Source organism: Microtus pennsylvanicus, chromosome 7 (genome assembly GCF_037038515.1).
Source record: "Microtus pennsylvanicus isolate mMicPen1 chromosome 7, mMicPen1.hap1, whole genome shotgun sequence".
Taxonomy (NCBI): domain Eukaryota; kingdom Metazoa; phylum Chordata; class Mammalia; order Rodentia; family Cricetidae; genus Microtus; species Microtus pennsylvanicus.
The window spans coordinates 32895152-32916644 of NC_134585.1; the positions used below are offsets into that span (position 1 = coordinate 32895152).

Consider the following 21493-nt stretch of genomic DNA (forward strand, 5'->3'; position numbering starts at 1 on the left):
TAATGCATGTGAACATTCAATGCTAAAAAGATGAGCAGCCTTTTAAAAAGACAAACAAAAACCAAGGATTTTGGTACCCATACCCCTGTACCATTACTAGCTAAATGAAGTCTTGTTTCTGAAATGCTCCCTTTCCCAGTTTTTGCACTACCTAAAGGGCTCCTGCAAGAACAAACAGCACGTGACCCTGAGTATCAGTAACCTGAGTTCGAGGGAGGGGGAAGCATGGTAGAATATGCACAGCCGGGTCAACTGCTCTGAACAGGCTTGTTCGTTGTGGGGACGGCTGCTCCTAGTGCAGCTGAACTGGTAATTAGCTCTTGGTCCCAGAATGAAAGCATGGGGTTCCTTTAGCTTGCTTAGCATTCTGCTGTGTTTGCTCTAGCTTGGTGAAAACTTCCTGAACACGCAATGTCTGAGCCATACAAAGGGCTGCTGGGAAAGTACTGTCCGGAGTGCTGCCAGCGGAGTCTTCCCAGTGTAGAGGTCTCAGTCGTGTTTCCCCGGGGGGGGCGGGGGGGGGGGGAACCGCTCACCTGGAGCACCTCTGCCAGAAAAGCTGTCTTTGCATTGGGGGATGTTTCTCAGAGCAGCCCAGGGAATCTCTCTGCTAGGCTATACCAGGTTTTTTTCCCCCCCTTCTCCTCCTTAAATGTATTGTACATACTTTTGCTCAGTGTCTTCATGGGTTGAACAGTTAATAGATGCAGTAATATTTGAGGTACCTGTTGGATTTTTAAAGGCAGATTATTTATTTTCAAGTTCGCTGCTATAATTGAAACCCAATGTCCTGTTGACTGTGCCTTCCATAACTGTCTCTGTGCTATAACTGTCCATGTGTATTTGAAATAAAGAAGTTTGAAACGCCATGTTGAAGCAAGATTCCTTCTAATAAAAATGGTTCAAACCAAATGAATCAATAGAATTTTTTTAGTGCTATTACTATGGTGTTTACCTGTTTTTCAACTAGTTGCTGGTTCCTCTGGAATCTTTAAAAGGGAAACATTCCATCCTGGTAAGACAGTGGCTGTCATCTATACAGGTACTCACTGCTTATATACACAGACAGTTCTCAAATGACAGGGGCTCCTGTGTGAGCCACACTGCAGGCAGAGTAAGTCGTACATCTTGCCAGCAACAAGATAGTGTGTGACCTCTATCCCTTACTTATGCCCTTGATATTTTATATATAGCTTCGGGTTAAATAAACAATTAGTTTTAAAATATTAGAAATGTACATTTAATTAGTTTTCAGGAATGGTCTGGACAATAGTGTTAGTATCACCTCAAATTTGTAAACTTTACATCTTTAAGATATCTACAAAGATAATTTACAGACTTTACAAGAAGAGATCCTTCTCCAACACCAGACAGTTCAGCTACAGCGCTGTCGTCACCTCTCATTTCACTCTGTACTTGTAGAAGGAACACAGCATGTGGGTGAAGTTCCACCCCAGTGCCAGCGACAGTCCGTACAGCACAACGAGAGGTGCGAATGGATAGAGCAGGATCACTGTCTTTTTCAAAAACGGCAGCGCTGGAAAAGAAACAGGACAGGAGTGGCCGATGAACATGCTCAAAGAAAAGCTCTTCAACCCCCAGGGCCAAAGAAGGAGCACACTGCATAGGACCATGATTCTGCTTGCAGAACTACAGACACATCTGAGCAGAGGGGCCTTCCTAATGCTGCAGCCCTTTAATAATTATTTCATTGCTACTTTATTAACTAATTTTGCTGTTATAAATCATAAATATCTGATATGGAGATCATAACCCATGAGAACTGCTGATCTAGACAGATGCCTTAGGAGTCTAAGTTAGCATGCAAAGTAATGGATCTCACTATGTCATTTTCATACACAGATAGCACATGGAACAAAACCACTTTTAGGCATTGGAGTGTTTCCACTGCAAAAGCAACACACCTCAGATTAAGGTAGAATCAATGATTCAACCTCTGGGGAAGAACAAAGGCATTCTACTGTAAACACTAAAGATTTAAGATTTCTCTATCTACCTACCTACCTACCTATTAGTATTCTGCCTGCATGCATGCACACCGGCACCAAATCTCAAATGGTTATGAGCCACCTTGTGGTTGCTGGGAACTGAACTCAGTTCCCCACATACACCTACCCAGGCAGTTCTTGGACACTGTATACTCAACAGCTGTAAGAAGGCACTAAGGGACCAGTGCTTCAGTGCCATGGATTACAATACTTTCAAGATAATGTGAAAATTCACTAGAAAAACCCTAATACCCCAAACAAGGCAAGTGGAAGATTAAGAGATCCCTGGGAAACTGGTAATCGGGTGAGGAACAAAGCCGTTTATACTAAGGTCCCAGTCATCCAAAGAGCAAAGAGAAACCACACTGTGGGTGGTTCTGAGCTCAATCCTAAGATTTCTAGACTTTAGCAATGGGGAGTTGGAGGTTGAACACAGGACCTTGACATAGTAGGCAGGTTTTCTATTGAGCTACACTCATTCCCAGACTAAGAGTATTCTTCATTCACATTAGGAAAAGTAATGGAGAAGATTTAGCAGTAAGTTTGCAAATATGGTCTGGGATCAGCAGATCCCAGGATCATCCACAGAACTGAAGGTTTGTAACCATGAGCCCATGGTTAATAACATGGAGCCTGATTCCACACCAGGAAAGAAAATGGTCAGGGACTTCCACCTGTAACTTGGAAATGAGTTGAAAGTTGTAACAAATGTTACATGCCACTCTGCTTGTGGACAGTGGGCAGGCTCTAAGGTGAGTATACTTGTGAAATTATGAAGGTCATATGCAGTCTGACAGGTCCCTGTAAATCCACTGCTAACGGCTATGCTCTTTCCTGTTACATTCTTAAACCACCAAAACTTACCACTGTATCCCAGGAAGGTCACATAGATATAATAGCCAACAGCAATCAACCATAAAGTATTTCCAACTAAGTATCCAATAAATGTATCTGTGAGGATAACATCTGCCAGAAAAAAAATGCATATAGTGAGTCTCTTCACACAGTGAGAACACTGAGAACATTTGAGAAACAGATACTCACGGTTGATGAAAAAGAGCTGGATAAAATGCAAAATGACTAGGAGTGGATAAAATGCATTCAGATGCACATCAAAGGCGTAGCCCCACTCCACATCATAGTCTCTGCTCTGCCGCTTCACTAGATACTTGTTGGAGATGAACCTGAAGAGCAAAATGAGAACTTCTTACACAATGTACTAGTTCTCAGTACCAACCACCTTCTAGGTCCCACGTTACCAGTTCTAGAGATGGAGCAATGAGACGGGCCAATGTCGCTCTCTAGTGGTAGAAGCCTGACGTAGTACTATGGAGAATGGCAGAGGTGCAAAGCTGGGGTGTGATAGGTAAGGAAGCAAGGCTCTGATGGTGCAGGCACAGCAGAAGACTTGTGTGTGCCTGTAAGAAGGAAGGACTGGAGCAGGTAGCTAGTCGAGGAAATGCAGTCAGCTCTTCAGGAGCCTGTGGCTACTTTGTGACTTTTCAATCTTTTACTCATGGTAGAAGCCAGGGCCAAGATACAAGACATGTCAGAAATGTTTTGAAAGGGTCTCCTTGGTGGCCAATTGAGAGTAGACTCCACAGATGAGAGGACAATAGCCTGTCACTTGAGTTACCTAACAGTGAAGGTGATGAGGTGTGCCTGAAAGTCACAACAGTCTTGCCCTGAGCAAGTAGGAAGACAGCAGTACTATCAGCCAAGGACGGTTGGTGGTGCCAAAGCAGTTCTAAGAATGAAGGGAAGGCAAGGTTTGTGATTACCTCTACCACGCGTGCTTAATTACAACACGAGCTAAGATGTACTTAACGCCAGCAGTTCAGTGTAGAAGATACCGAAAGCCATGGGCCTAAATGACATCACCAGAATCATGACATCCAAGACAACCACTCAACAAAAAACCCAGGGCCAAGACTCACATCATCTGCCTTTACCATTAAAAGTGAAGGAAACAGGAGGAGACGGGAAAGGGGCTGACTAGCGGTACATCCAGAGAACAGTACGGATGCATGCTTCTATAGCTGTTCTACAAATTGGCCTACCAAAAAACTATTGTGTTCAGATCTTCAATGAAAAGGACTATTCTATAAACATCTGTGAACATGTCCTTTATACATTAATGGGTTGTAAATATGAGTTTTTAATTATAATGTACATTTATTGTTGGGGAATATTGTCAGGTGTGTTTTGTTTATGCTGGATTTGATTAACTGTGAAGCTGTGATTCTTTGCCTGTCTAAAACATCTGAAGGTTCTAATAAAGAGATGAACAGCCAATAGCGAGGCAAAAGCAAGGATAGGCGGGGCTAGCCGGCAGAGAGTATAAAAGGAGAATAAGGTGCAAAAGAACAAAGAGAGGAGGACATCAGGGGCCAGCCACCCAGGTACACAGCAAGCCACTGAAAAAGAAGTGAAGAAACGTATACAGAAAGAGAGAGATAAAAGCCCAGAGGCAAAAGGTAGACAGGTTAGTAAGTTAAGAAAAGCTGGCTAGCAATGAGAGAAGCTAAGGCCGGGCATTCATAACTAAGAATAAGCCTCTGTATGTGATTTACTTGGGAGCTGTGTGGCAGCCCCCACCAAAAGCCAAAAGAATAAAATGTTACACAACATTTTATGGGTGGGGGGAGGAGGTGCCATAGTAGCATGAAGTCCCAGAACAACTTTCTGGAGTTAGTTCTTAACATGAATCCTGGGGATTAAACTGCGCAAGCGCCTTTAACTGCTGAATCTACATCACTGTATTTTAATTCAATTCAATGTCTTAATATTGAATACAGACAACAGGGTCGGGTTGTTCCAGCACGCAGGAGATGAAAGCAGGACAATTTTTAGTGTAAAGCCAGCTTGGGATACATGGTAAGTTCTGGGCTAGCCTATGGTATAAGACCCTAACTTATACAGCACAACCAGACAAACATACTGAAGAAAGTATGGCAGAATGTGATAAACAGTCTATACTTACTTTTATCAAAAAGCCAAAAAAAATAGTGCTCCACTTGTACAAACTGCAACTTACCAAATACTGTTTTAGCCAAGAATATGTGCTGTTCAATTTTACAAAATCCGTGAAACAAGCCCGGAAAGAAAAGATTTTAAAAAGAAAAAAACAAGACACCACTTGACCTCAGAGTAACAGGAAATGGAATCTCGGATACCAGATGCTAAGAAAGCAGGGGTGATGCTGTCAAAATATAAGCAAGGAGTTCTGAAGCTCACATCAGTGGGGCTAGACGTTTTATAAGAGAAGACTTAAGGTTCCCAACATCAATAAACTGTAAATGGGATGCATCAAATCTTACTTTGATTTGATCATTACTCATTATATATATAGACATACATACATACACATTGTTATCACACCTAACTATAAATTCTAAAATTTAAAAATAATTATGAATGATAAAGGAACTTGGGGTAGCATGCATGCAGTTCATTCCTCGGTTCTTTTGTGTAATCACTACTCTCCTGCTGCACCTCCACGCACCCCTTAAACAGGACAGGCACTCCTTTCTAGAGAATTCTAAGGCAACTACCTGGCTGCTCTCTCCCACCTCCAAGACGGCCCCATGTCAGGCCTGACTGCCATCTGTGAGTTCCATCTGCCCTGTGTCACCACCCCTTCTCCAGGACACAGCCCAGCCGCTCCCTGACCCAGCATGGCCAACAGAACACTTCACCAGCATTCAACACACAGTCCCAAGCCCTGACTCCCTAGCCACCACATCCCGTTACCACAGGAAGCTCTAAATTCTTCTCTTTTCATCCTACCACCACACTGTTCTGGGCGTCCCCTTCTCCCGTGAGCCCCTGTGATTGTACCCGGCGTCCCTACTTCTCTACTCCTTCCCTGCCATGCTGAAGACATTTTTGACAGTGTGAACGGATTTTCTTCATTCTTAGCCTCCTAGCTCTCCATTTCTCTTCTACCCTCCAACCCACACTTGCAGACGTGAACACAAAAGCCTATTTTTTTCTGAGTTTCATAAAAGCTATTTTCTAAGTCTCATTTCTTCATAGCCATTTAGTATCACCTGTCCGCAGACCTACCACAATGCTGCACATAACTATGGTAACTATGGCTGGGCACTTATATACCCTGGAACCAGGAATCAACTGTCTCATAGCTCCCCTAAAACATGGCCTTATGTTGGTTCCTATGGCACTTCTGCGATGGTTTTTTTTCTTTTGTGGGGGGAGGTGGGGTGTGTCATTGTTTCTACTTCCAGCTCCTCACAGGTTTATGATACCTGTGTTCTCACAAACAGCACAGTGAGTCCTTTTCTACCTGATCAAACTATGGGAGACACGAACCAAAGGTAATCACCTGCAGGCTGCCTTGGTGTTTGTGGCCATCCAGAATCACTGCACTCAGAGTGGAACACTTGTAATAAACTGTTCTTAGAAGCTTTATATATTTGCCCCATAAGTTGCTTGACAATGAGTATCTGATTTATAGAAGCAGTATTAATCTTGGGCCAGGGTTTAGAAATTAAGATTAATGATACACAATAGTATTAACTATCCAGTACCCATAAAACCAATAGCTACAAAGGAAAATAAAAGGTTGCTCTCCAGTTATAGCCTTGGCATTTTGTTTAAAATAGTAATAGCTACGATATACTAAACAAATCTAGGTTCCAAGGGTCTATTACCCCACACCCCTAACAACATCTAGTGAAACAATCAACTCCCATTTATAAAGGACACTAAATGACTGACAGCAGGTGGACCTCAGCCTGAGAGGGAAACGGCCCTCCATCTTGTCCACTTCCCCCACCCACTACCTGCTGCCCAGAAGCCAACCACACAGGAGCATTCTCTGTGAGAGAAGTGAGAAGCTGAACACCAAACTACTGTTGCAACAAAACCATTTCAAACACAAATGACTTAATGTCAAAGATCAAAGGAAAAGTCCAAGGATAACCCTCCAGATGTGGCTGGAAGTGATCTCCACTGACCAATGCAGACCACAGCTAACCAGACACAGCAGAATCATAAATACTATCTTGAAAAATCAGGATGGAACAGGATGCAGCCATTCTGGGATTTGCTACAGGGACAATAAGCACCCATTCAAATATTTCCTGGTCTAGCACAGACACAGGAGACCAGGTTACAATAACCTTGGCAGTCAATCTGGCCACTTCAGCTACTCTATTTGAACTTAATTTCCATTAGCTACTGCAAGGCTGAAGTAAACAAGCAGAGACCCAACAGTGTATAGCAAAATCAAGTTATGGTACTTACCACATCAAAGTTGATATCAGAAGGCCAACACCTACACAATCTATGAATACAACCCACAGGAGCAGCTTTATTGTCTCAAAAAATCCCATGTCCAGCACAAAGCCAAATCCTATGGTGGACACTGAAATAAAAGTTACAAGAGTAACTGCTAGGCTCTAGGGTACAAGAAGTAGTCCCTGGCATCCATATGCCCAAAATGTGGGGGTGGTATATGGACAATGAAATAAAACCCTCACGATTTATTATATGCAACTCATAGAGGAATAAATGCCACCTTTGAGTGCAGGTAAGGAACTGGATTAACAGGCTAGTTTAACATGACACATCGGGTATTCAGAACAAAGCCTGTTCAGGAGGCACACAACTTATTTTAAAACCCAGTTAAATGTAAAAAGCACCTACATACTTCAGTACACTAGAGCTGACTTGATGTACAGGAGAACTTGAAGGTGGTTTTAAGTTCAAATCAGTACAGTACCCTGACCCAGAATGCTGGGGTGTAGCTCTGTGGAGATCACTAGCCTGGTATGTTTAAGTCCCCGGTTTCTATCCCTAGTCCTACCAACACCCTCTTCTCCCCCTGCCAGAAATAAAAACCACTACAATCTCCCAGCCTCATAGACTGGGCCCATCGTGAAACGTAATTTCCCATCCCAACACACCTTCGCACACAGTTTGGTATAGGCTCACAGTAGTTTTTGTTTGTTTGTGTTTTTAAAGTCAGTGAGTGTGGTGATAGCATAGTCCTGTAATGCCAGCACTCGAGGCTCAGTCAAGAGGATCCTGAGTTCAATGCCAGCCTGGCCTTTGCATCTAGACCCTGTCTCAAGAAGAAATAAACAGCAACAATATGTAATCCTCTGCCCCACTTTTCAGTGTCCCAACACAGTAGTTAACTCTGGCCTGTGTGTGTCACAGCCTCATCAGGAAGAACATTACTTTCTTTCCAGCCAGCTTTTTAATGTTTCGGGGGGTGGGGGGGAGAAGCTTCAAATGCCCCCAAATTCTAACCCACAATACATTATGAAAAAATATACTCCACATAAAATACCCATTTGTTTCTCAACTCCACTGCTTGGAAACTAACACATACTTACCACAGAGCCAGACACTTAAGAGGACCAAGAAAGCAGGGTCATCTCTGGCCCACTGATCCTTTGTTTGCTTCCGATAATGGAAGTTCCTATAAACTCTCTGTGGAGACGTGAACAGGTAGAGCATCTGCCATGCGGCAAACTCAAAGTCCATCTGGCGAAATCGGAAAAGCCTTCTGAGGTACTTGTAGCGCTTGGCTCCAGCCGTGTGTCTCGCTGCATCCCTGGAATTCAAGACTCCGTTCCCCTGCATCGAAGAACTCACTGAAGTACTTGGCAGCATCTTCCTGGATGGAATAAGAACATGTCTCTTAGATGTAACCTTAAGAACCGTCTGTCTGCTAGCACTCCTCTCCAGAGTTGTGGCATTTTTCTCCTTCAGGAAGGATTAGGGGCCAGAAGCCAAGGAATTGGCTCGGGGGCTTCGCTAGGGGCTGGCAAGCGTTAACTGCACTTCCATCAACACGCTCTTCTCCATCACCTGAAACCATTTATCTAGAGTCCGTGGGTTTTCACCCTTCACCTCAATCAAGCTTTGACAGCTGTATTAGCTAATTGTGGAAAGTAAAGTGGAGGACGAGGAAAAAGCAGCACAGGGATGTGAAATGACCTCCTTACGGAGACAAGACAAAGATTGGAATTCTTACTCAAAATTCCATGTTCTTATTGGCCAGAATTTAAGATAAAACAGCAGCAACAACAACAAAAAACTTCGTTTAAGCTGAAAGCAATGTTATTGAAGAGGTAAAACAACAGCTTATTCGTACAAGTTCACCAGCGGCAGTCAGCAAGCTTCTGTTATTCAGAATGAGACCATTAAAAAAAGCAAATTCCAACCTTTGGTGCTTTTACTCCCACAATAGCTGGGTAGGATGAATAACAGCATGGAGGGTCCAGTCCAACTAGTCCGAAGCTAAATGACGCTGGTCACCGCCCCACCTTCGGCCCAGCCTCTGCTGCCACAGGTGCCAGCACACCTCGGTGCCCCGCCCCGTCAGCAGCTCTCCATTACCGCAAGCCTGCAGGTCCGCAGTCAAATTAAAATACAGACCTCCCTGTGACATTCGAGTTAAGAACAAGCAATGTAAAGGTTTCAGGGTACGTGTCTCCTGTGCAAAACTCCAGACCAGCTTAGAATAAAAAAAGGCTCTATTTCTGCGATTCCAACGTCAAGGGGTGTCTTTGGTGTTACTCACTGCCAGGGGAAGGCTCCAACTGCCGGCCGCCGAGACGCCGCTGCCCGTGGAAACGGGCGTCAGGACGAATGACACCCCGCTCACACAGAGCAGGCCTCACCTGAAGGCCCGTGCCGCCGAGCCCTGGGCCCAGGACTACCGCCACCTTCGCCCGGCAGCCGAGCCCAGCCACCGCCGGGGCTACTTCCCCTACCGCTACGTAGCCAGCACTTGCGGCGCCCCGTATTGACGTCACGGTCACACGCTTCCACCGCGCATGCGCACACGCTCAAGACGCGCTGTTTTTATGGCGGACCCGCCGGAAGTGGTTGCGGACGTCTCTGACCCTCCAGACCCTGTCCGTGGGCGTGGCTCGCGCCCGTCCGGGCGGCGGCCGGTGGCTGAAGACGGTGCTCCGGTGTTGTGTGGGCGGCGGGCGCAGTCATGCCCCGGTATTACGAGGACAAGGTGGAGGGCGGCGCGTGCGCCGGCGTGAAAGAGGACCTGGGCGCGTGTCTGCTGCAGTCTGCCTGTGTGCTCCAGGTAGCGCGTCCGGGGACAGAGCTCGGCGACGGCGGGCTGCCTGTCGGCCTGCGGGGGCGGTCGGGTCGGGGGTGGAGGTGGCAGCCTTAGCCGCGGATGGATTAGACTTCGGCCAGATCTCTTGAGTTCTCGGCCCCAGTTCTCGCTGGTGTTTAATGGGAGATCACTGACGCACCTCCCCATCTCAGGTTTTTGTAAACATGCAGCCATCTCAGTTCAAGTGGTTCCCGAGTGCTGGCACTCTGCTCAAATTTGGACACTCGCCACCAGAGATTCCCACTCCACGGGAAGCAGGCCTGTTCCTGCACTTGTATGGCTACTTGATCTGTGGTGGAGATTTTTGATTCCGTGGCTACTAGAGTATGGAAGTCAATGTGATCTATGACGTGCCATAGTTTCTCCTTGCCGATCTTTAGCCAGTCTTAAAAAACGTACAGTATTGCATTCTGGGAGGAATTCAGCATAAGCCTGTATTTTTTGTGCTGCCATGGAGACAGTCGAGGAACTAGAGGGGCTCGGGAAACTCGGGGTAGTAAGTATGAACTCAGGGGATAAGAAAAGTTCCAGTGGGGGATAGTGAGAAGAGGGTGGGGGTGGGAGAGGGTTCAGGACCGACTTTGAGATAGACTTCTTAAGGTTTTATGATTTCCGGGAGGCCAGAAAAGTTGGAACTGCCAGAGGGAACTCGCGGAGGTTTTCCGTGTGGCTCCATCAACAGAACACTTACTGATCTTCACCTCAGGAGAGCATAGCCCTCTTGCCCAGACTCATCGCCCTAACCCCTTCACCTGATTATTTGAGATAAGGTGTGTCGCTGAACCTGACTGGCTAGGCTACCAGATCTGCTCTGTCTCCACTATGCAGCTATGGGATTATAGGCTCCTGCCACCACGCCCAGCTTTTTCTGTGGGGGTTGAGCGGAAGACCTCATACACAGCAAGCACGTCATTCACTTAGCTATTCTCCAGCCCCTCACTAACGTTTGTACAGTGTTTAGTACCAACCCTAAAAGGGTCTCATTTTAAGGCATCAATTTGTAGTTGTCATCTGCAGAAAGGCTTATATGAACATTAATGATGTGTTCTAAAAATCTCAGACTCTGGGGGCCGGAAAGACAGATGACTCAGTGGTTAAGAGCACTTGTTGCTCTTACAGAGGACCTGGGTTTGGTTCCTGGCACCCATATGGTGGTGCATAATCATCTATAACTCCAGTTCCAGGGGCTCTGGTACTCTCTTCTCCTCCATGGTACCAGGTCTGCACGTGGTGCCCATTTGTACATACAGGTAAACACTCATACAGATAAAATAAAATTTAAAAACTAACTCTGAGTACTCAGTTATTTAATAATCTTTACATTTGTTTTTCTTCACCAAGAATATTAAAAAAGGAATTAGGAACTTGCTTAAATTAACTTTTCTAAAAAGAGCTTCTTCGGGAAGAATAGTTGTCTTGTGCGTTGTGGGACAAATTTCCCAGGCGTTGACGTTGGTCTCTGTGTCACAGGAAGGGAAGTCTCCACGGCAGTGTTTGAAGGAAGGGCACTGCAGAGCCCTGCAGTATTCGTTTTTTGAGTGTAAAAGATCAATGGTAAGTGATTAACTGTTTTGAAAAGCTTCGGTTAACTGTACAGAATTAAATGTGAATGCTTTAATAGTCATAAATTGGTTGTTGTGATATGGTTTGGATAATAGTTTTTGGGCTCCAGTGATAAAGGTGAGACAGCATTCACAAAACTCCCCAACTTTGTTAGCCTCCAGGGCTGCTGACCCTCACGGTTTTCTGAAAGCGTGAGGGTAAAGTCTTAGCAAGTATAAATGGGAGGAGTGGACAGCCAGAGGCATGAATTCTGTCTTTTGATAGTTACACACAAGCCGGGAAGGCTGAGGACTATGTTTGCACTTGTGCCATATGTGACCAGGAGAAAGTGTCAATGTTTGTATTGGACATGCGTCACTAGTCCCTGGGACTCTAGTCCCTGGGTCTCTAATTGAAAGATCTACAGAGATCTTTTCATGGGAAAAGTATGAAGTCAGAAATGTGAGCTTCCCCGGAAAGAAGGCACATGGGTGGGCTCGAGCCTGTGTTTGTTTGCTGGCTTTGGGACTATATGAGAGCTCTTCCTTTCTGTTCATGAAGAAGCGGAGGGCACAGAGGTTCAACATGCAGGAGACCAAAACCCTGGGAGGGAGATGCCACCTGGCCATGTGCTTCTCTCAAGCAGCAGCACTTCACCGTTCTTCTGCCATCTATGGCAGCTTCCCTGTGTAGTTTTCCTGCCTCCCTCCGAGAGTAGTGTTGTCAGCTGTGTGAAATGCAAGCCTCTAGGCTTGTGTGGAATTTGAAAGTCTGTTCCAGGCATTGGGAAGGCACAGTGATTAGTAAAAGAGATGCTCCTCTGTACCATCGTACAGAGCAGACTCCTCACCCAATCTTCCATCCTCCCTCCCTTCTATCCTCCCTCCCTCCCTCCCTTCCTCCCTCCTTCCTTCCTTCATTCCGTTCCCCGCCCCCGTCTCTCTCACTCTCTCTGAGATAAGGTCTCACTTTGTAGCTCTGGCTGGGCTGGAACTCACAGAGATCCATCTACCTCTGCCTCCTGAGTGCTGAGATTTAAAATGTGTGCTGCCACACCTAGTAATGGTAGCCCAGACTGGCTTGAAACTTGTGATCCTCCTGTCCCACCTCTTCAGCATATCCTATGGGCATGAATTAATCCTTCTTTAAAAATTTTTTTTCATTGTTTATTTGTCTTCTGAGGGTTTTTTCTCACACAGTGTATGCTGATTACAGTTTCCCCTCCCTCCACTTGTCCCAGTTCCTCCCTACCTTCCGTCCTCTTCCGATCCATTTCCTTTCAGTCCCTCATTAGAAAGAAAGGAACAGGTTTCTAAAAGATAACACCAAACATGACAAAAGAAAATATAAGATGAAGCAAAAACTTCCATATTGAAGTTATACATGGCAATCCAACAGGAGGAAAAGAAAGAGCAAGCAAGAGTCGGAGAACCATAAACATACTAAGCCAACAGCGATAATATATACACAGAGGACCTGGTATAGACCCATGTAGGCCCTATGCTTCATGCCTCAGTCCCTGTGAGCGCATATGTGCCTTGCCTAGTTGATTCAGATGACCTTGTTCTTCTGATGTCCTCTATCCCCTCTGACTTTGACAATCTTTCCTCCTCCTCTTCTGCTGGATTCCCTGGGACCTGAGGGGAGGGATTTGATGGACACCTCCAACTTAGACTCCGTATCATGTCTGGCCTGCGTCTGTTCCCATCTGCTGCCAGTGGAGGCCTCTCTGATGATGACTGGATAAGGCACTGATTATGAGTGCAGCAGAACACCATTAGGAGCTGTTTATTGTTTGGTTTTACCCTAGGTTTTTGGGCTATCAGTCTCTGATACTTGGTTACCCAAGCGGTGTACTATATGGGCTCATTCCTGTGGAATGAATCTTAAGATGAATCTTAAGAGTGGCATGAATCTGCCACTCTTACCCTAGCATATTTGCCGGCAGGACAGATTGTAGGTTAGGGTTTTGTGGCTGGTTGGTGTCCACATTCCTCTTTTGGTAGTCTGTAGAGTACCTTCCTGTACCAAAACAACTGGAACACAGGGGTGAAGGTTCCATGTAGGCACAGTTTGACTTCTCCATGTTCAACAAGTTGTCTAAAAGTCGTTGGCAATTAGGCCCACTGTGGCTGTCGGTTTGTGGAGAGCAACCCTTTCTCTTGGCTTCAGCCTGGGCTGTTTTTGGGGTTTCATGGAAAATTTTCTTCTATGGATTTGTTGAAAATCTTTTCTGGGCCTTTGAGCTGGGTTTCTTCTTCTTCCTCTATCCTTTTATTCTTAGGTTTAGTCTTTTCATAATGCCCAGATTTCCTGCATGATTTGTGTCAGGAATTTTTTAGATTTAGCATTTTCTTTGACTAATGTATTCATTTCTTCTATTGTAGCTTCAATGCCAGAGATGCTGTCTTCCATCTCTTATATTCTGTTGTTGAAGCTTGCCCTTGTAGTGCCTGTTCAGATTCCTAATTTTCCATTTCCAGACTTGCCTCAGTCTGTGTTTTCTATTGCTTATATTTCCATTTTCAGGTCTTGAGCAGTTTTATTCATTGTCTTCAACTGTTTGTGTTTTCCTGGATTTCTTTAAGGAGTTTATTCATTTTCTCTTTAAGGACCTCTGTCATTTTCATATAGTTGTTTTTTAGGTCTTTTCCTTGTGCTTCAGCTATGCTGGACATTTAGGACCTGGGAGGTAGGATAGCTGGGCTCTAGTGGAGACATACTGCCCTGACTGTTTTGATTGTGTTCTTCCACTGTTGCATGATTGTAGGTCTAGGTGCTGATTTCTGGGTTTGTCTTTGATGGGTGGGGGTTTTGTTTCTTGCATTGTTTCCTCTCTGGATGTTTGGAGAGTGTGGTGGCTGTGTTGCCTGTTTTACTGCTGTGCCCAGCTGGAATTCACAGGGAAGGCTCTGCTGGTGTTGGAGGCTGGGATGCAGCGACAAGTGAGGAGGGATGGTCTGTGCGATGCACAGATGTGGGGGGAGAGGGCTGCAGCACTAGGGATGAGACTGAGGGATTGGGTCTGGGGCAACAGAGAGAGCTGAGAAGGTCTGTGGGCAGCCTATGGATTTCTGAAAGGCATGGCCTCTTTTGAGTAAATGTAATCATTTCAAATCTTTTTGTTTGTTGCTTTTGTTTTGTGAGACAGGGTTTCTATGTGTAACAGCCCTGCAGTCCTGGAACTTGCTTTGTAGACCAGGCTGACCTTGAACTGAGAGATTTGCCTGAGATTAAAGGTGTGCACCACCGTGCCTGCTATAATTTTGAATTTAAAATATCTGATTTGCTGGATAACAGTAAGAGGTACTACCCCTGGAGCAGACAGTGATTCTCATACTGTTCCTCCAAGCCTGTGACTATGTGTCTTCCAGAGCACGTCCTGTCACTCTTCGCTGCTGAGTGAGAGAAGCCAGGAACATGTATTTAAGAATCTGGCTAACTCTTCTGTTTCAGAGCATGAGTTCCAGGGTCGACAAGATGGGTTATTTGAACCATCCCAATGTTTTTCTCATGTTTGCTTTTGAAAAATAGGCTTTCAGTTAGGCCAGGTGATACCAGCTATTACAAGAGACCGAGGCAGGAGGACAGTAAGTTTAAGGCCTTCTTGGACTATGGAGTGAGTTCAAGGCCAGCCTGAACAGCTTAGTGAGACCCTGTCTCAAAGAGTATATAAAAAAGAGGACTGGAGATGTAGCTCAGTAGTAGAGTGTTGGCCTAGCCTGTGTAAGGCCTTGAGTTCAATGCATAGTATATAAAAATGTATAATTTCTATATTACAGAAAGGCTCACAGCTGTTTCATGCTGTGTTCAAATAAGTGGCTGTCTGTTCTATTATCGGGCTCACTGATAGGATCTATCTCCAAAATAATTCCTTCCTATGAAATTTCTGAACAGTTATATTGACTTCAGAGCCTTTTCTCCACCTGTGACCCTTAGGAAGTGACTCCATTGAGAGGCTAAAGTTAAAGAAGTTGGGGTCAGCCTAGGACTCAAGGATTTTTAATAACATGATCCTGTGTCATTAATGTTTCCAGTTATTTAAAAATTTTCAAGTACATTTGAATTTACAAAGGCTTGGTAGGACATTCATGAGTATACTTAAAAAGGTAAATGTAATTTCAGTTTTACAGGAACAAGTCTCTGTCACCCCTTAGGAAGAACTGTGGTTTCTTTTCTTTGTACTGTGCCATTCATTTCTTCTTTCTGGCTTTGCACTTTCTCTTTTGTTGGTACAGGGTTCACTGGGTAGCCCCAGCTAGCCTTTTGCTCAGTTTTTCTGCCTTGGCCACCTGAATGCTGGCTGTAGGTATTCCACATGCTCAGTCAAGTTTTTGACTTTTCTGGAAGTTAGTTTGCTTTTTTCATAAGACATCTCTTACCAGAACTGTGTTTGATTAAATTATTATTCCAGATGTGATTGTATGTATGCTTGTTTTCAGTTGGATACCAGATCAAGATTCAGAGGACGAAAAGGATATTGATAACATTATGGTAAAAGCAAGAAAATTACCCTGGATTTTCTCTGCTCCTTAACGGAAAAGAGCCAAAAGGAAACACAGTATCTGCTACATCTGCTTGACATCTGGACCAGGTTCTCCCTCCAGAGAGCACTAGAGAAAAATGGATAAATGCTGCTTCTGAATGATTCTGTCTCATGAAGTCACTTACAGAAGATACGTTTAATTGAACAGTTTGGGCTAAGAATTTAATGTGTTTTGGGAATTGCCTCATGGAGAGATTATGTTCAAGGATGACGTCAATCAGATTACATGGTGTGTGCATCCAGGAGGCCATGTGACACAATTAGAGACTTAGGACCTGTTGTCAGGGTTCTTCCAACTCCTGTTTCTTGGTTTCAATTTAATACAGCCCTCTCCTCATAATGGAATACTATCAGCCAATGTCCACACCCTTAAGATGAGAGTGTGGCCCACAGATCACACCCCACTGAAGCACTCTGCTCTTTTCTGGGTCATGCTCCTGCTCCAACCTTTATGATCTTAGCTAGATCCCGGCCTCATGTTCTGTGCCTACTCCACTCACAGTCTCACTGGATGAGTTATGGGCCTCATCCCTAAACACTGGCAACAACAGATGTTCACTCTAGATAGCAAATATCAAAGTCATGATGTGATGACAAAGTTTAGAATATTGGCAATTTATTTTGATCACAACGCAGCAGAAACCCATCAGGAAGCTAAATTTCCAGTTTGATATTTGGCACTAAACAGTGGGAGTTGTAGTTCTTCGTCACTGCAGAGTTCATGGGGGCTAAAGCAGCCAGGGACTGTATAGACTTGCTGATCTCAAAGTGTGAAGCTGCGAGGATTCCCCAGAAAATCACTGAGCTCCATGGTAGTGGGGAATGATGCACCCTTTAGTCCTGGGGCTGTGTACCAAACTTGGCGTGTCTGCAGTGTGGAGGATCACGCTTCTGCATGTTAGGCAAATGCTCCACCACTGAGCTACACTCCCACAAGTGCTTCAACTTTAGTTGAAAGTAATTCTGATTAGAAACTGTGAAGTATGTGTGTATAAAAAGCCTCTTTGTTAGAGATAGCTTTATTTGGAGAAATTCTCGACACAAAATTGGACCTTGATTATTAGTATATGCATAGAGCATGTAGCGGTCACCACTCTAACCCAGAAGTTCTGCCACTTCTCTGCCCCCGTTAGCAGTCTGTCCTCATTGCTCTTTCCGTTCTGCCCTCAGCCGCCAGTGATGTATTGGTTTCTGTGGACTGTCTAGTCCATATCTGTTAGTGGAATATTTAGTGTGGTCTCTTCTGACTTGCCACCAAGTTATTAACAGGTTTATTTTTGCAGTATCACTCTGTAATTCACTGCTGCTGAAATAGCATTCCGTAGTAGACGGACGCCATGCTTCTTTATTCATTGATCAGCTACCGAGCTCTGAGCCGTTTCTACTGTGAACGTCTGTGAAAAGGTTCGAAATGTTTCATTTAATACTTGCCTTAGAGTGGAATTACAGGGTTGAATGGCAGCCTCCATCTATCATTTTCTACAGTGGTTTCACCACCATTTCATACTCTCAACATAGCTAGGTTCAGGTATCCACATCACTGCTCACGCTGCTGGCGGACATTCTGCTTGGTATGAAGAGGCATCTGGAGAGATCTTGATTTGCATTCTCTGAAGTCTAATCTGAGCGTGTTTATGTGTTCATGGCCATCTGTATGTTGCATTTGCAGTCTCCAGTTTGGTTTTCAGTTGTGTTTTTTCATTTTCCTGTAAGATTTTTTTTTCTTTGTGGATACAAGTTCTTTAAAGATAACTTGCAATTTTTTCCTCTTGATACTCTTTGAAGCATACTTTGCATTTGTATGTGCTTTTGAAACTGGGTCTTAGCCGAGGCTGGCCTGGAAACTAGAGCAAGCAGTTTGACTGCTTCACTTCTCAAAATGCTGAGTTTACAGGCACAAGCCACCATGCTTGGCTGAAGAACAGTTTTAATTTGGGTAAATTACAGTTTTTTTTTTTCTTCCAGTGTGCTCTAAGAAACCATCCTAACCCAAACTTACAGAAAACTTGTGTCTTCATTGAATAATTGTAGATTTTTACCTCTTGCCTATAAGCCCATGCTTGCTTTCAAAATAATTTTTTTGTTTTATTTTTTTTAGACAGCATTTCTCTGTGTAACAACCCTAGCTGTCCTGGAACTTATAGACCAGGTTGGCCTCAAACTCACAAAGATTCACCTGCCTCTGCCTCCCAAGTGCTGGGATTAAAGGTATGCACCACTACCGCCTGGCTTTGCTTTTAAAATATTCCCCCCTCCCCGCCCCCCCCCAGACAGGGTTTCTCTGTAGCTTTTGGAGCCTGTCCTGGAACTAGCTCTTGTAGACCAAGCTGGCTTCGAACTCACAGAGATCCGCCTGCCTCTGCCTCCTGAGTCCTGGGATTAAAGGCATGCACCACCACCACTCTGCCTCAAAATAATTTTATACACCTTTATTTGTAGGCATATTTGAAGTTTTTAGTTAAATATGAATAGCAAAACTTAGCATCTTAAAGTGTATAGGTTAGTAGTGTTGAGCATTCACACTGCAGTCAATCTGCAGAATTCTTCATCCACCTCACAAAATGTCAAGAAGCCCATGAGTTACCTCCCTGCCGCTGTCAGGTCATCCCTTCCTCCCTTGGCAAGCTCTCTCTATAGTAATCTCCATTCTATTTCCTGTTTCTGATTTGAGTACCATAAGTGCCTGGTTGGATGCAATCTTAGCATGTGGGTTTTTTTCAGGGATGGGATGGGGACTGGTTTATTTCATATAGCAAAATACATCAAGGTTTAGCCATGATGTATCGTGTATTTCTTTCCTTTGTAGGCCAAGTAGTATTCTAGTGTATGTGTGTCCTCTATCCTGTGACCTCCTTCCTCAGCAGTGGATACCTCGGTTGTTTCCACTCTTGAGCTCCTGACTATTGCTGTGAACATGTATATACAAACCTCACTAGGACCCCACAGTTTTAGCAGTCTGTGTCGTAGAGTAATTGTTTTGATTTCAAGGCACTGCCATACTTTCCGTAGCAGCCACACTAGTTTATACTCCTGTCAGTGTGAAGTCTCTACCAGTGGTTCTGTTTGGCATTTCCCTGATTAGTGGTGTCACATGTTTTATAATGCTTGTTAGCCTTTATATATTATGCTTGTAGAAATCTCCTTAGGTCCTTGGCCCATTAATAGTGGGTTGTTGACTCTGGTTGAGTTTTTGGTAGTCATATTCACAAAAGTATTGCCCCACCCAGTGGAGCTAATTATAGCTTGCTTTTGGGAATTTTAGTTTTAGCTCTTAGTTTTACTCTTTGATCCATTTTGAGTTAATCTTTGTGTGTGATGTAAGAGTCTGGCTTTCCATCCATCTCATGTAGGTATCTAGCTTTCCTCATTGCCCTTTGGTGGGAAACCATCCCACCATGCATGGCAGGGCTGTTTCTAAGCCTCAGCCTCTTTTTGTCTTGTGTCTTCATGCCAATGCCACTGTTTTGATTGCTGGAACATTAAAATAAAATTTGAAACCAAAAAGTGAGTCCATCTTTGTGCTTTTTTAAGATTATTATTTTGGTTATGTGGAACCCTTTAAGAGTGTATTTCAGGATGGATTTTGTTTTCTGTCTCTAAGAAGTGCTGCTGACATGTGAATAGGGAATACATTAGCCTCCTGAGCACCTGGGTGCACTGACATCTGAACATGATTAACGCCTCCCGTCCACAAGGTACTTTTTCATTTTTTGGTGTCTGATTACATGATGAAACACCATGACCAAAAGCAAGTTGGGAGGAAAGAGTTCGTTTGCTTACACTTCTGCATCCTAGTCCATAATTGGAGGCAGCCAGGGCAGGAGCTGATGCAGATGTCATGGACGGGTGCTACTTACTGGCTTGCTCTCCATGGCTTGCTCTGCCTGCTTTCTTACAGAACCCAGAACCACCAGCCAAGGGATGGTACCGCCCACAGTGGGTTGGGCCTTCTTCCACCAATCACTAATTAAGAACATGTCCTACAGCTGGATCTTCCGGGGCCTTTTTCTCACTTGAGGTTCCCTCCTTTCCGATGACTAGCTTGTGTCAAGATGACATAAAACTAGTCACCACATTATCTGATGAACATGATGGGGTCAGGGTGATGGGTACATGATGACTTTATAGTCATTTGATGACAAAACCTACCTCCTTTCCTCTATACTGGTTATATTTAATAATGAAAATTAAATTATTTAAAGCCTGTCGCTCAATGAAAAACCTGAGAAGGAAATTTAGAAGACTGACCAAGGAGAGACACTAACTACGACAGGTGCTCTTTCACTGTACCCGGGAGAAACTCACTGTGCTCCTGCTGCCACACTGTGCTCCCGGGTTTGACCTCCTCTGACTTGATGAATGTGGCCTCTTCTGTTGCATCTAGAATAACGTATGGTTACAAGGAAAGAAAGGCAACATAGTGCGGACATGGGAAGAACCAAATTAAACACTACGATTCACCATTTATTCTTCACTTATCAAGTGTGTGTGTTCATAGGTGAGTGCATGTTTGCATGCAGAGACCACAGGGAGCTCTTTTTCTTTTTACCATGTGGATTCCAGGGAGCAGACTCAGAATGCCAGGCTGCATGGCACGTGCTTTTGCTGGTGAGCCATCTTGCTGGCCCCTCTCCAGAATTACACTTGCCCTTACGGGTGCAAAGGTAAATGGCAAGACTGACCACACACACACACGATAGAGCTTTTAAAAGAATGTAAATAAGCCTTTTATAAAAATGAGTAAAACACATTAACAAATTTAGTAAATTATAAAAATGAAAACAAATGATCAACTATTAAAAAATTAAATAATGAAAATTCTTAAAGGATTTTTTTTCTGAAGTCACCATAGAGGGCTTTGAAGGAAAAGAGTATGAGGAGTTTTTCATATCACAGTGACCTGGGTATGTGTGGGTGGAAAGTCAAGGGATGGATGGAAAAATAAAGAGCTTCCTGACTTGATGGGATAATCTGATGGTTGCCCTTAGTAGCCAAGCTCACCTGATTGAGAGGCTCGTTGGGATTAGCAGAGCTGCACTTCTGAGCGTGTAGGAAGGACACTTGCAGATGAGCAGTGTAGGAGAGGAACTACAAAATCAGGCAAGCAGTGTGGGCAGCACCATCCAGTAGGCTGGGGCCCCGGATGGAATGGGAGTAGAGAAAGAGAAAGCCAGCCAGTGCTTCAGGCTCTAAGCAAGTCTCTGTTCCTGCTGCTGTTGCCTGTGGAAATCAGACTCAAGATACTTCAGTCTTTCAGCATGCACTCAGACCAGCGACGGT

General features: G+C 44.4%; 2 protein-coding genes across 3 annotated transcripts; one reads left to right on the forward strand and one right to left on the reverse strand.

Annotated features, from left to right (window-relative positions):
- Window positions 1-1216: 1216 nt before the first annotated feature.
- Window positions 1217-9784, reverse strand: Unc50 (unc-50 inner nuclear membrane RNA binding protein). Of its 2 annotated transcripts, none has more exons than XM_075980414.1 (6): window positions 9568-9784; window positions 8375-8658; window positions 7278-7398; window positions 3054-3193; window positions 2874-2975; window positions 1217-1537 (listed from the first exon to the last, which is right to left on the reverse strand). In XM_075980414.1, exons 2-6 carry the CDS (start codon window positions 8652-8654, stop codon window positions 1401-1403), a joined length of 780 nt encoding a protein of 259 aa, XP_075836529.1. In that variant the 5' UTR covers window positions 8655-8658; window positions 9568-9784; the 3' UTR covers window positions 1217-1400. The 2 variants fall into 2 exon arrangements, with proteins under 2 accessions (XP_075836529.1, XP_075836530.1); XM_075980415.1 differs by having other exon boundaries at window positions 9668-9781.
- A 100-nt stretch (window positions 9785-9884) lies between these two features.
- On the forward strand, window positions 9885-19717 carry Coa5 (cytochrome c oxidase assembly factor 5). The gene is made up of 3 exons (XM_075980416.1): window positions 9885-10089; window positions 11596-11679; window positions 16110-19717. Exons 1-3 carry the CDS (start codon window positions 9991-9993, stop codon window positions 16149-16151), a joined length of 225 nt encoding a protein of 74 aa, XP_075836531.1. The 5' UTR covers window positions 9885-9990; the 3' UTR covers window positions 16152-19717.
- Window positions 19718-21493: the final 1776 nt, after the last annotated feature.

Coding starts and splice junctions, on each gene's coding strand:
- Unc50 (XM_075980414.1), bottom strand. CDS start 8,654: ATGCTGCCAAGTACTTCAGTGAGTTCTTCGATGCAGGGGAACGGAGTC. Junction 3,194..7,277: donor CTGATATCAACTTTGATGTG/GTAAGTACCATA, acceptor TTTGCTCTTCAG/GTTCATCTCCAACAAGTATC. Junction 2,976..3,053: donor CCAGCTCTTTTTCATCAACC/GTGAGTATCTGT, acceptor TTTTTCTGGCAG/ATGTTATCCTCACAGATACA.
- Coa5 (XM_075980416.1), top strand. CDS start 9,991: ATGCCCCGGTATTACGAGGACAAGGTGGAGGGCGGCGCGTGCGCCGGC. Junction 10,090..11,595: donor AGTCTGCCTGTGTGCTCCAG/GTAGCGCGTCCG, acceptor TCTGTGTCACAG/GAAGGGAAGTCTCCACGGCA. Junction 11,680..16,109: donor TTGAGTGTAAAAGATCAATG/GTAAGTGATTAA, acceptor GCTTGTTTTCAG/TTGGATACCAGATCAAGATT.